Below are 12253 nucleotides of genomic sequence, written 5' to 3'. Positions count from 1 at the left end.
TGAGCAGGATAATATATTGAGCAGCCGCTGTCTTTCAGCAACCTGCCACACATCCTGTAACCTCTCAGGTGCATTACTAGAGGGAGTTGAGGGGCATCTATCTGATACCAAGGAGATGAATGCCTCTATTTAAAATCCCAAGACTCAAGGACATTAGTCTCCTGCTTGACGTTACTATTCTGTATTTTAAACCCAAGCAGACATAATGGTAACTTTGTTATTAAATCTCTGAGAAAATGAGTTTTTTAAAATGAGGGATAAAAAAGTTTCCTTTTCCCCCAAAATCACAGAAAAAGGATGTTTTAACTGCTTTCCTCACCAAAAAAAGAACAGAAAAAGTTCTTAACTTTTTAGTAGATTCTCTCATATTGCTAAAGGCTGAGACTTCTCATAAGAATCCCAATTAATGGGTGGGTGGGTGGGTGGGTGGGGGAGGGGGCATTGTTCTCCACTCCTAAAATAGGTCAGATTCTAAGAACAATAATTCTCAAAAAGGAACCCTGAGCGTTCTTGAAAAACCAGAGTAAATAACCAACAATGGCATGACCAGACCAGACCATCCCTTCATGAAGAAAATTGAGGCTAAATGTCACCTTCCCAGCAGGACATTCTCCCATCTGGTACCTGGCGTCATGTCAAAACTCAGCATTAAACAAAAGACCTTTCTTTGCCCTAAGACTGTTGCCAGCGATAGTCCAACTCTTCACTTCACAACTAAACCCACCATTAACTTTCCTCGTGCAATTTGCTTCTCGTAGCTGAGAATCCCCTTTTCAACCAACGTAAATCAGTAAGGAATTCTGCTTTTACTTGCAAAAAGGGAATGTCCCCCATTTCCCTCTCAGTTTATAACTTTAATTCTTAGTTCATAAATGTAATTAATCTAACATTAATATAGTGCCTTTCACCCCAATTCACTTTTCACTGGGGTTACCGTGGCCACCTCTGGGGTGAAACATGACAAGTGTTTAACCGCTCACAGCAACACTGTGAGGGCCTGATCCAATGCCAGTTGAAGTCCATGCAAGTCTTTCCATTGATTTCAGTGGGATTTGGCTCAAGCTTCCATTTACCAGAGGAAGAAATGCTGCTCTTAAAACTGCGGGGAGAATTTAAGGAGGCAGAATGTAATGACACAGTCTGGAAGTTTGGACAGCAGCCCTAGCACCTAGTGAAGCTTTCAGACTGCAAACCCTGGAGACGGGGAAGGATTATCTGTCTTCTAAGTATGGAGCCCAGTGGGATGAGGCTGCAACCCCTATTTGAGGCACTGCTGTAATATAAATAATTCTATTACTAATTATAATAATAACCAGAACATTAATAGCCATAAGTGATCTGGTGGTGCGGAGCACGGGTCTACTCGAAGGGGAAAGGACTTGGTCATAGGACATTTATTAAAACATTCAAAAACTCAAAGCCCCATCAATCTACAAACCCCAGGAGGTGCCTGAGGGAGAAAGGGGAGTTGGCAGGGCTGCTGGGAATCAAGGCAGCTTGGTCCTTCATTTTCTGTGTGGGAAACCCCCAGAGGGGGGAAACCCAACCCTTAATACATGTTATCTTAAAAACACTTGGTCTACACTGCAGCAGGAAAGGTCACCGTCTGGCTTCCTGGCCTTTCAGTGATCAAAGACTGTAGCATTTTGTCCCACGCCTGAGTCGTTTTGCTTATGACTGAGCTTCCAATTACAGAGGCAGAGGAAAAGCTATACGGGTCTTTCAGGTTTATTAATTTTGATGCTATCGAACATCTTTCGCTCCTCAATTATACCCTAATTCTTCAAACAACAAAATTCGCCTGGAGGGGGACCAGTGAACCTGAGTAAGCTGTGGGCCGGGTATTTTCCCCCCTCCCCTCTTCTTTGCTCCTGCATTTGCAAGTTCTTTGCAGAATCTAAGGGTCTGCAGTTAACATTGGCCAGATTTCCTGCCTGAAGGTGCATTTGAAAAGTAAGGACTCAGGGTAGAAGCCTGACCCTGTTGAAGTCAATTTCAAAACTCACCTTGACTTCAGTAGAGCCAGAATTTCACCCCAGAGTCTTGAGCCTCTCATGCTTGTCCTTATTCTGCTGACGTCACTGGGACTGCTCATGGAAGGAGGAGTACTCCCTGTGAGCAGGGTACCAGCACCTACCCCTGCGGGTCTTTGACCTGCCCCATTGTATGCTTGTGTTGCAGTACGTGCCCAAGGGAGCCCCACAGGGCATAGCAAAGGGCACCTGCTCCACTTGTTTATCTGCTTCCGAGAGGGGCCGTGCTGCACACGCCGGCTGCTCGTCACCGCCGTGCAGTCAAGGAGAGCCCCAATCTGCAGCACGCTCCGTGCAGTGGGTGCTGGTTTAGTATTCCCTGCGCTTAGCCTGGGGATGGGTTATCTGCTGTGGTGGTACGTCTCCAGGTGCGTTCACCACGTATGTGACCATCGGGGGGACAATTAGGAGGCCAGATAGAGTTGTGCAAAACGTGACTTTCATTCAAAGGGCTGTGGGCAGCTGTGCACCCCAGTGCAACTCCACAGCCGTCCGTGGGGGTCACTGAGGGCCTGCGGAATTGAAAGTCATTAAGAATTCATATGCCTCCCAGCCTGTCTTCCCACTGTAGTGACAGTCGCCGGTCAGTCTCGTGCAAGGGGTGCATTGTTCTCACGCACTGCTTTGCTGGACTGGCTCCCCCAGCACGGCTAGCCCCTCGCCCCCAGTGTGAGAATTGGGGAAGAGGCGAATGCTCGTGCCGGACCCAGCAGTTCTCTGGCTGCAGATATGTCTCCATTTCAAGCTGGGGTGTAATTCCCAGCCCAAGGAGCCATACCTTTGTTTGCTCTGGTTGAGCTGGTGCACTAAAAACAGGATAGCCACGACGGTCGAAGGACCCGTCCGAGACACTAGGCGCATTCTCGGGGCCGCTAGCCTCTCCCGCTGCTCACGCCGTGGTAGCTATTTTGTGGCTCGGTCACAACTAGTTATGTCTCCTTGAGCTGCAGTTCATACCTCCAGCTCAGAGTGCAGACGCGGCCTTCATGACAGCAGTGCTGTCCGCTGAGTCGCAGAGACACGTGGCTAGCGATGAGCAAAGAGGCACCATTTCATTTCATCCAAAAATTCCCTGACATTTTAAAGAACCGTTCCATTGCTGCCTTCCCCCCAGCCCCATTTTGTCTGAATTTTGCTTGCCTGGATTTCAGGCTCCTCCGTAACAGGCGCACTAAGGCAAGCTAGAAAAGCAGTGAGGTTTGGGGGTGTTTTTGCAAGTGCTTATCGCAATCCAAAAATTCCCCTCTTCCGGAATGCAGACAGTAAGCTGCAACATATTTGCTAGGCGGGGAAGAGCTGCGAATCTCACTGATGCTGATCAGCTAAAACCTGTACTACTCCTCCTCCATTACTTGTTATCCTGTCTCCCCTGCACTGCCCCGGCTCCCTTGTTTGCTGCCTCTGTAATGTTATGGTAGCATCTCCAGGTGGGGCTGTTAGACATAGCCTTCCAAGTTCCTTTCCTTAGTGTGTGAGCAAGTTTTGACTCTTGCGAAGACATGGGCCCAGATCCCAGGGGAATTAGGCACCTAAATAATTTTGGGGATCTGAGCTGTTGTGTTACCTTTTTTGTGAGGAGGCAGCTTTGGGGGAGAGGAAGCTGCATGGGTAGTGAAGGGTTTGTTCTCCGCCCTGGGACGCAGTTAGTTCTGGAAGCACAGCTGCTGCCTGGGACCTGGGGATGGACTGAGATTTTTGGGAGACGGGCTCACCCTGCTTTTGCTGTTGGACTGTCTTGTTCCAAGACTGGTGCACGTGGGTAAATAGAGCAAGTTATACTAAGAATGTGCCCAAACTCTGCATGAATGAGTTCTCCTTCCCCGGGACGCCAACCTGCAAGGCCTTGGACATCTGCCATGGCTGGGCAAGGCTGGCGCCAGTAGAAGGGGCAACAATAATAACTATCTCAAACTGTTACCTGCAAGAGGCTTATTTCTGCAGCTGGTCCTTAGGGTCCAGCCCCTTCAATGCAACCTTGTCCTATTATGATCTCCCCTTCCGAAGTGCACACGGGATACCCTTGAATCCATTTGAAGCACATTCAGTCAATTCCAATCAGGCACGCCCTGGCACAAGAGAGGAGCTATCTATCTAGGTATGAAATATCTCAGGAGACCAGCCATTCAGTGAATGGCCACAGCCAAAAAGCAAGTCCATACTCAATGCCAAAGCTATAGCCTAAAACTATAAAACTTACTAGAAGTCACATCTAGGATGGCGATGAAAATCCATGGCGGTAGCCGAGTGTGGGTTTGCAACCTTTGTCCCAGTGGATACCCGACTCCAAGGCTGCGTGCTCGCTTAAGGAGGAGGGGAGAGAAATACCATCTGCCAGAGTTGTGGGGTGAAATGCAATGGCCTGTGATAGGCAGGAGTCAGACTAGGTAATGGATTGTCACCCTGAGCGTCACAGCCCCCTGGCGGTTAGGAACAGGTCCAGGGCGGGACGCCACCCCCACTTCCTTTGTGGCTGGATGGGAGGAAGTTCCACTGTAATCTCGGGTAAGGCAGAGTCACAGCACGGAAAAGCTGAAGAAACCACAGGGCTGTAAAGCCATAATCGCCCTTCTGGCCTTAAAATCTGTGACTCTCCAGTGTCCTCTTTCAGCTTTAGCGTTTGCTTACATTAGTCACTGCCAAACTGCTGATGACATGAAGCAAGGTAATCTTAAACTTAAATAGCCCAACAAGGACCTGGTAACAGGCCGTCAGGGGCCAGCTGTCAATGGCCGATTAGCAAGTATCCAGTCTAAATTTACTGTCACTATTGTGAAACCAATACCATGGGCGTGTACAGACGCGCACACAGGAGCCTGTAAACGGTTTTCTGATTCAGTCCTGGGGCAGGTCTAGCTCTTAACGCTTTTTACAGCGAAACCCAGTTCCCTGCAAAACAGGCAGGGGGAGCATGAATGATCCTGAAGTTAAGACCAATAGCGGCCTGTGTTTTAATATGTCAAGATCGGTCCGCAGCGCTTGATAATCAAGGCTGCCTTAGTCAGCATGTGTCAGTGCGATGCACTGATGCTCAGTGTGCTCTTGCATTCATTCCGCAGCAATTAGTTGCCATGAACTCTAGTTACAGAGCTTGGATTTGCCATCTGAACTTGCTGACGGTTCCCGAATATCAGCTGGATGTCTGCTTGATTTAAAGAAAAGAGAAAGCCCAGAGACACCCAAACTGAACTGCACTGTGCTAAATGTTTCTAGTGGCTTCAGGCATTTTACAAAATGTAATAATTTCAGCGTTTGCATTAAAATGTGACCTGTTCTAAATGAAGCTGCGTGTATCCATGGATGCCCTCTGAAAAGAGTTTGCCTTCTTGTTGGTTGGTTGTTTTTGTTTTTAAACTGAAAGAGGCAAATTTTTACCAAACTCTCCCAATTATCTGATCTTCCAAAAAAAAAAAAAATAAGTCTTAGATCTTCTCTCGTGCTTTTCATTCATAGATCACAAAGCATTTTGTTGCAAAAGATGAGTGTCATTATCCCATTTTACAGATGGAAACTGGTGAAAGGAAATACTTTTTCGATGCCATGCATAATTAGACAGTGGAATTAATTGCCACTGGGAGTTGTTGAGTCCAAGAACGAAGCAAGATTGAAAAAGGGTCAAGACGTTCATATGGATAGCGAGACTATCTGGAGTTACCATAAGCAATACTAACAAAAATGTGGAAGGAATATTAAATCTTGTTCTTCAGGGCTGAAGCCAGTCTCTGTTAAAGACCAAGATGAGATGTAATGTGGGGGGCAGATTTCCCCCATCAGCTACTGCAGGGTTCACCTTCCTCTGAAACATCTGGTGCTGGTCACTGCTGGAGACGGGCTGGACCAGAAGAAACTCAGGTCTGTTTCATTCTGGCTAGGCCTGTGTTTTTAAACGGTGGCACAATGTGGGGAGAAAGGACTTGCTCAAGGGCACCTGGCAGCTCAGTGGCAGAGCCAAGAGTAGACTCCAGTTCTCCTGTCTCCTCATCTTGCCCACCAGCCCATGCGGTGATTCATGCCTCTGATTCATGCCCTTTTCCAATTTGCCCTTAGATGCGCCCTCAGGGGCCCACTGAAGTGTCTGGGTCTGCAGCAGAGAACAGAACCAGGCCCCAAGTGGCCATGATGAGCTAGACACTAGGCAGAGTGTGATGTATCAGAACACTGTGCCCTGGGAACAGATCCCTGCTGCTCTGAAGGACAATCGTTTCTAATTATCTCTAGGTAGGTTAATTGATACCCACTCATGTCTGGCTTTAATCCCCTTTCTGGTTAGCGGGGAATCGTGTGCCACAAAGACACTGGTAATCAGGCAAGCCTTAGCGAGCTGGAGAGGGACTCAGGGCGGAATTGAATGAAGGCTCCAAGATCAGGTTTGCTTTGGGGACTTTGGGCGTTGCCTTGGTGGGCACAAATGCGCCTCGAGGGGTTCGAAGGGGATGAAGCCGTGAATCTGAGCCACGTTGCACAATCACCCTACCAACAGCGTGCATGGAAGTGTGTGTGTGTGTCTGGAAGAGCTGCTGGCGACCCTGCCAGGGCACCGGAGTCTGGGAAAACGGTCCCAGTCTGAGCTGTGGCCAGTCCCTTCAGTACCAGGTTTACGTTCGGGCTCGGTGGGTGGATTGCGCTGCCCGCAGATCCTCACAGCTTTTTGCCCCTGTCGCTGGTGTCTAGCTGGGGGTACTAGCCAGCCAGCTGCTCCGGGGGTCGCTGGGTAGCGTTGCCAGCAGTTGTCTCATGGAGTTGTCTGCAGACACTAATAATAATCATCGTCCGGCTCAGCCTTTGAGCCCAAACCCCTCCTCTTGGCTCCTGTCCCTGCCTTTCCTCTCTTCGACCCTGAGCACATCTGGCTGGCAGATGGGGAGCGGCGAGGGGGACACCTGCTGTTGTTCCTCATCTTATCTTTGCAGCAACTTTTGGATGCAGCCTTTCAAACAGAGGGGAGGGAGGAAGCGACGGGGCCTTGGATGATGGCGGGCAGCCAGCGTCCTCTGTGTGTGCGGTGGATGCAGGGTGCAAATGTCGGCAAAGGCTCCCAGCAGGCAGTTTGGAACCACTGGCCCGGCGCAGTGGTGGGGCTTAGAAATTAGTCCTGAGCAGGTCTCAACCCCAGTGTGCCAGGCGCTGCGCAAACACAGTGCCCCAGTGAGTGCACAGGCGAAGCCCGACATCCTGCAAATTCCCCTGGGCTTCATGTTGCCCCCCGCGAGTAATCCCACCGCGCTCGCCACAGCACGGAAGCAGTTGTGGGGTCAGGAGACTGGTTTGGCCTCATTTGCATTCTGCTGTGGGAGAACCTGAACCCAAATCGTTCCTGGGCTCTTGAGCAGAGACAGCATCGCCAGCCCCAACTGTTCAAAAATCACCAGATTGGTTTTAAAACCATGAGTAGGGCTCAGTGCTTGTCGTGGAGGTCGCGGATTCTGTGACTTCCTGCGACCGCCGTGACGTCTGCAGCAGCGTGTGTGGCTGACCCCAGGGCTGCCCAAGCAGTTGGCCCCGGAGCCAGCCACTCTGGCCGCTGCTGGAATGGCTCTGCAGCCAGCCGCTCGGGTGACCCCGCAGCCAGTCGCTGCTGGAGCGGTCCGAGCCCCGGGGCCAGCCGTGCTGGCCGCTACTCTGGTGGCCCTGGGCAGCAGGCCCTGGGGACTGCCTGATCAGTGGCCAATGTGGCTGTCTGTGGGGACTGCCGGAGCAGCGGTCCCAGGGTGGCCAAAGCAGCTGCTGGTCCGCCAGGGCTCCCCCCATGGTGACAGCCGGAGCAGCCACTAGCCCCCCAGGGCTCTCCCCTGGCAGCGGGCCCCCCGAAGCCCACCACCACCGCTGGTGCCAGGAGCCCCCCCCGGCAGCGCACCCCCACCCAAGACTCAATCAGGGGCATTTATGGTATCAGTCACGGGCTGTGATTTTTTTGTTTCCTGCCTGTGACCTGTTCATGACTAAATCGTAGCCTTAGGCATGAGATTCTGTGAAAACAATAGATGTGGTGTTCTTTTATTTGCCTTCTGCTCTTTGAGCCTTTACGGGGTCCTGGGGTCACATTTTGAAGCTTTTTCCACAGCCACACGAGGGCTGGAAATGTACCTTTTCTTTAAGAACACAGGCTGGAATCATCACAGATCCACTTGACTCCAGGAGCTGGGGCTTTAAAGAAAACAGCCAGTCTCAGGAGACTCATGACTCTTGGCAACACTGCAGAGAGCAGGGAGCAAAGCTTAGCAGGTGACTCTGGAACCTGCCCACCTGCCCCTGGCCGCTCCATCGTGCCCTCCCGGAGCGACACTAGCCCCCAGACAGGAGGACGTTCTGGTCGCTAGCAGGGGGCGAGGAACTGAGCGACTCCTGGGGGTGCGTCTGTTTCCCGCTCAAAGTTTCTTTGCTTTGGCAGCCTCGGGGTTGACTTTGAGCCAGCCTTGGAGCGAGAAGGGCGCTCGTGTGTTCTCTCCTCCTGGGAAGGGAACGAAGAGAGCGCGAGCGAGCCTGCGAGCGAGCCTGCGAGAGGGAGAGGGCGGGGGGGGCATTCTCACTCCAGATCCTCTGATCCCCCCCTCCCATCCAATTTTCATGTTAATACCTCATCTCTGGGTGCTGGGACCTCAGCTGGGAGAGGCTACAGTTGTTACTTTGCCATCTGTGCTTCTGATTGGGCTAAGGAAGGGCCAGTAAATACGGGAGCGTGGCGTTTCCCTCCTCAGGGCAGGGCTCGGTAGGGCATTAAGCTTTTAATTGAGGTTTAAGTGGCTCCGTCCGGGGAAGGCGCACGGCTCTGGAGCAGGCGGCTGCTGGCAGTCCATGCAGCCGCATTCACACGCGCAGGGGGAGACCAGCGGCGAGCGGGCAGCGCAGCCAAAGCAAAATGCTTTTAGGTAAGTGAAATGCAACTTTCCTTCCCTCGTGCTTCCCACAACGGGCAGCCTGCGCTGTGGCCTTTTGGGTCACGGCGACGTGAAAGCTGGGCCGCCCCCTCCCCAGGTCCCTGTCGCAGTCGGCTTTCTAATCAGCGGGAAGTGGGAAAGCTGTTCGCTCCGATCGTGCGGCAGCTGGAAAATCGCGGGTGGGTTTAGAGGGAAGCTTCTCGTGGGTGCGTGTTACGCAGAGATCACAAAAGCTCGCAGCGAGCACTGGGGGGGCGGGTGTTTGGCCAGTTTTGCAGCAATGATGGCAAAGAAATTGAACTAGGACGAGCGCCACGAAGGGATACCTGCGAATGGTTCGGGAAAGTCCAGGCTGCTAACATCCCAGGTGCACTCCTCTGTGCAGAGACGGCGCAGCCTTTAATCACCCAGCCACCTGCAACGGGCTTTTATAGAGTCCCCTGAGCCCAGAAACATGAAATCCAATCAAGGTGCAAGTTGTAAAAACTGTCCTGTTTCCTCCCGATCTGAGGCCAGTTCAGCTCAGATTACGGACCCCGGAGTGTGTTTCCCCTTGTGAGCTTGGCCAAAGGCTTGAGGGTCAGTGCAAAAGATCCTGATATGAACTATTGTGCTGTCAGGAAAGAGCCGAGCAGACTCACGGAACTTCCTGGCTTGGAAATGGTGCCTTGTTCTAGGAGCATGATCCCTGACTATCCTCTGCCTAATGAAACCTGTCGGATCCTCCCTGAACCCCTCGATCAGCACCGTGCAGTCCTAAACGGCGTTTACAAGCCAAGTGGATTCATATCCTTCCCCATTTCCATCCCTCGAGAACCCATTTGAACGGCGGTTGTATCTTTGTACTTAGAACCAGTTCAGTCTTGCATCAGTACACGCTCAGAATGGTCGGCCTCCCCCAACCATACGCGCGCCCCCTGTTTCTTCACCTCCCAGCTTTTGAATCTTAATCACCGGTGGCTTTCAAGCTGAGCTTGATTCACTGCAGCCTATTGATTTTTCCCAGGGCTACGAGAAACAGGTTGCATGCTGACGTGAGCTTTATTTCGTCCTCTCTTTTCATTTGGGGGTCAGCTTTTACTTTGGCGCATCCTCCTGTGTCTGTTTTGCTTGCCTGGAAGATGAGGCCAGTGCGCTGGGCTCTTCATATGAAATGAGGTTTGGTGGGGGAGAAGACAAGGCAACGGCTTTGAGGAAAACACAGTTAAAAAGCTTGCAAGAAGCTCTGCTGATCCTGGTTAGTTGGTGTTTTCTGGCTGCAGAAGGCTCATTGAGTCAAGCTGCAGCAGCAAATAAAGTGTAACTGGAACGCTTGTGTACAGTAGGAGCCGTGGTTCTGTGCTTTGAGTATTATCATTGTCAACTTTCTACCGTGCCGTTAAATGACACAGCTTGCCATTTGCATTTCACGCCCATGTCTTACGCTGTTGTTTTTGTCGTCAGTGTTATGGATGTCTGTACAGCTGGGATCTATAGGATGGTTCCTGCTCTCTCTCTCTTTATGTGTGTGTGTGTATATATACTGTATATTTATAGATTATTACTATATCACCTACATGGGCATGTTTATGTCTGTGAGTGTTTTATAAGACGGTTGCGTCCAAGGAAACACGGATGGTATTAAGCTGGCACATCTGGCTGGGTTTTTTTAACTACGGCATTGCTTGTCAGCTGCCTTCCATAGATCACTTTCATTTTTTTAATCATTTGAAAAACAATCCATCTTTGATGAGCTGTCTTTCCCTGTGTTTCTGGAACAAGTAACAGTTCTCAGGATATTTATCTAGGATATTTGTTAGTCAAAGCAGGTTTTAAAAAATATAGCTTACCTTTACCTTTGTTGCTTAAAATATGTAACTAATGTTCTGAAATCTCGACGTTTTTATTTTTTAAACTTCAAAATACAAACTATTCTGTGTTCTGGCACATGATAACACGCTTCCTCTGGATATTTTCCCTTATTCGCCACCACCTGCCTGTTCTACTCTCTATTTCCTTTGCCTCTCTAATTTTTCAGTATTCCACCTCAAATGACAAAACAATGAGAATAATTTTACTCCAGAAAATTTCTTACCAGAGGGCACTGTGCAATAAAGTAATGTATCCTATCAATGCCTGGTAGTTTAATGGAACCCTTTGTATAGTATTGCATTCCACTGGGGTACCCTGACATTTTGGAGAAAAGTCCAGGACTGCAAAGGTTTTGTTAGCATATATTCTGTTGGCCATATTTATTCAAGTTTTGTTTACTTCCTGACATGTGTAAAGTGTCCTCCTCTTCTGAAGCAGTGTTTTAAAGCACACAGAGGGAGAGTGAAGCCTCTAAACCAGAATGTTCTGAATATCTAAAGGATTTGAATAAAAAAATTCTATTTTCCTAGGACATTTTAGGGCTAAAGTGCTAGCATGTGGAGTTAAAAGCTGGCCATGAAAGTTCTTAATTAGCCAAAGTGACGAGTAACTTTGTATTAATGCATGGGTTCTGCAAGGTTCTCCACCAGTGCGTCAATTATTAGCTGCATTGTAATTAAGGCTTTTGAATCCTATATGAGGCTTTGTCGTTGTTACCACTTTGTCAAATTGTCGTACTTCCACCGAAGTCAAAGGCCTGGCGACTGTTTACACTAGCTGTGGGTCTGCCCCGCTTACTCTTTTTGATTTTTGTCTTGACTGCTGCAGGCAGGAACCCTCAACAGGTTTTTTAATTTGTGTTTGTTTTCTTAATAGAATGAATATGAAATAAAACGCACCCAAAGTCAGAAAAACTTTAAATTCTCTTACGGCTCAAAATGATGCTGAGCCCCGTTGTCTCGGGCCATGCAGACATGTGGGCTGATGGCCCCACGCTAGCTGCTGAATGAGTTGTGTTGCCGTGCAGGTGCTAAAGCTGATGGCTTGTGATGAAGACCTTTGCAGCAGCACTGTGCCTCGAGGGACTTGAGTGCATCTCGTTGAGTCCAGTGGGGCTACCCACGTGCTGACAGGCAGGCATCTCCTTACGGGCCTGGCTGAAATGTCCCTTGAAGTCAACATTGGCTCGGGCACTTTGGCTTTGGGCAGGTCTACACTTCAAACGCTGCAGCCGTGCAACCATACCACTGTGGCACTTTAGGGACGTGTACCTGGGATTAGCCTGGATTCAGCAGCCACTGGCCAGCAGCTGGCATTAGCGGAGCCAGTGTAGACAAGGGAGGCCGCAGCTTGCAGTTCAGCGAACCACCTCGGTCTCGAGCAGGGGTGGGCTCGACTGATGCAAAGTGAAACGTTGCCTGTTTGCACTGCGGGTTTGCAATGGTGCAGCTGCCCCGGTCGCTGGACTCCCGCTGTAGAAGTGGCCTGGAAAAGCCG

At 50.1% G+C, this 12253-nt stretch overlaps 1 protein-coding gene across 8 annotated transcripts in view; it reads left to right on the top strand.

The window, feature by feature from the left end:
- The window catches only part of LOC140904058 (zinc finger protein 385C), a 195057-nt gene that overhangs the window by 106091 nt on the left and 76713 nt on the right, over positions 1–12253 (top strand). Inside the window, exon 1 of one of the 8 annotated variants that reach the window (XM_073326275.2) lies at positions 8429–8896. The exons of 5 other annotated variants lie outside the window; for them this stretch is intronic. Coding sequence is in view for 2 of the 3 variants with exons in the window: in XM_073326280.2 (XP_073182381.1) it covers positions 10059–10142 (84 nt within the window). In the remaining variant the exon portion in view is untranslated. Of the gene's footprint in view, positions 1–8428; positions 8897–9238; positions 10143–12253 lie in introns of those variants that run through there. 2 more of the 8 variants (XM_073326290.2, XM_073326280.2) reach the window with 2 other exon arrangements.

This window comes from Lepidochelys kempii, chromosome 27, assembly GCF_965140285.1.
Source record: "Lepidochelys kempii isolate rLepKem1 chromosome 27, rLepKem1.hap1, whole genome shotgun sequence".
Taxonomy (NCBI): Eukaryota; Metazoa; Chordata; order Testudines; family Cheloniidae; genus Lepidochelys; species Lepidochelys kempii.
Note: the sequence above shows the minus strand (reverse complement) of the source record. Positions and strands in the feature narration are given on the sequence as shown.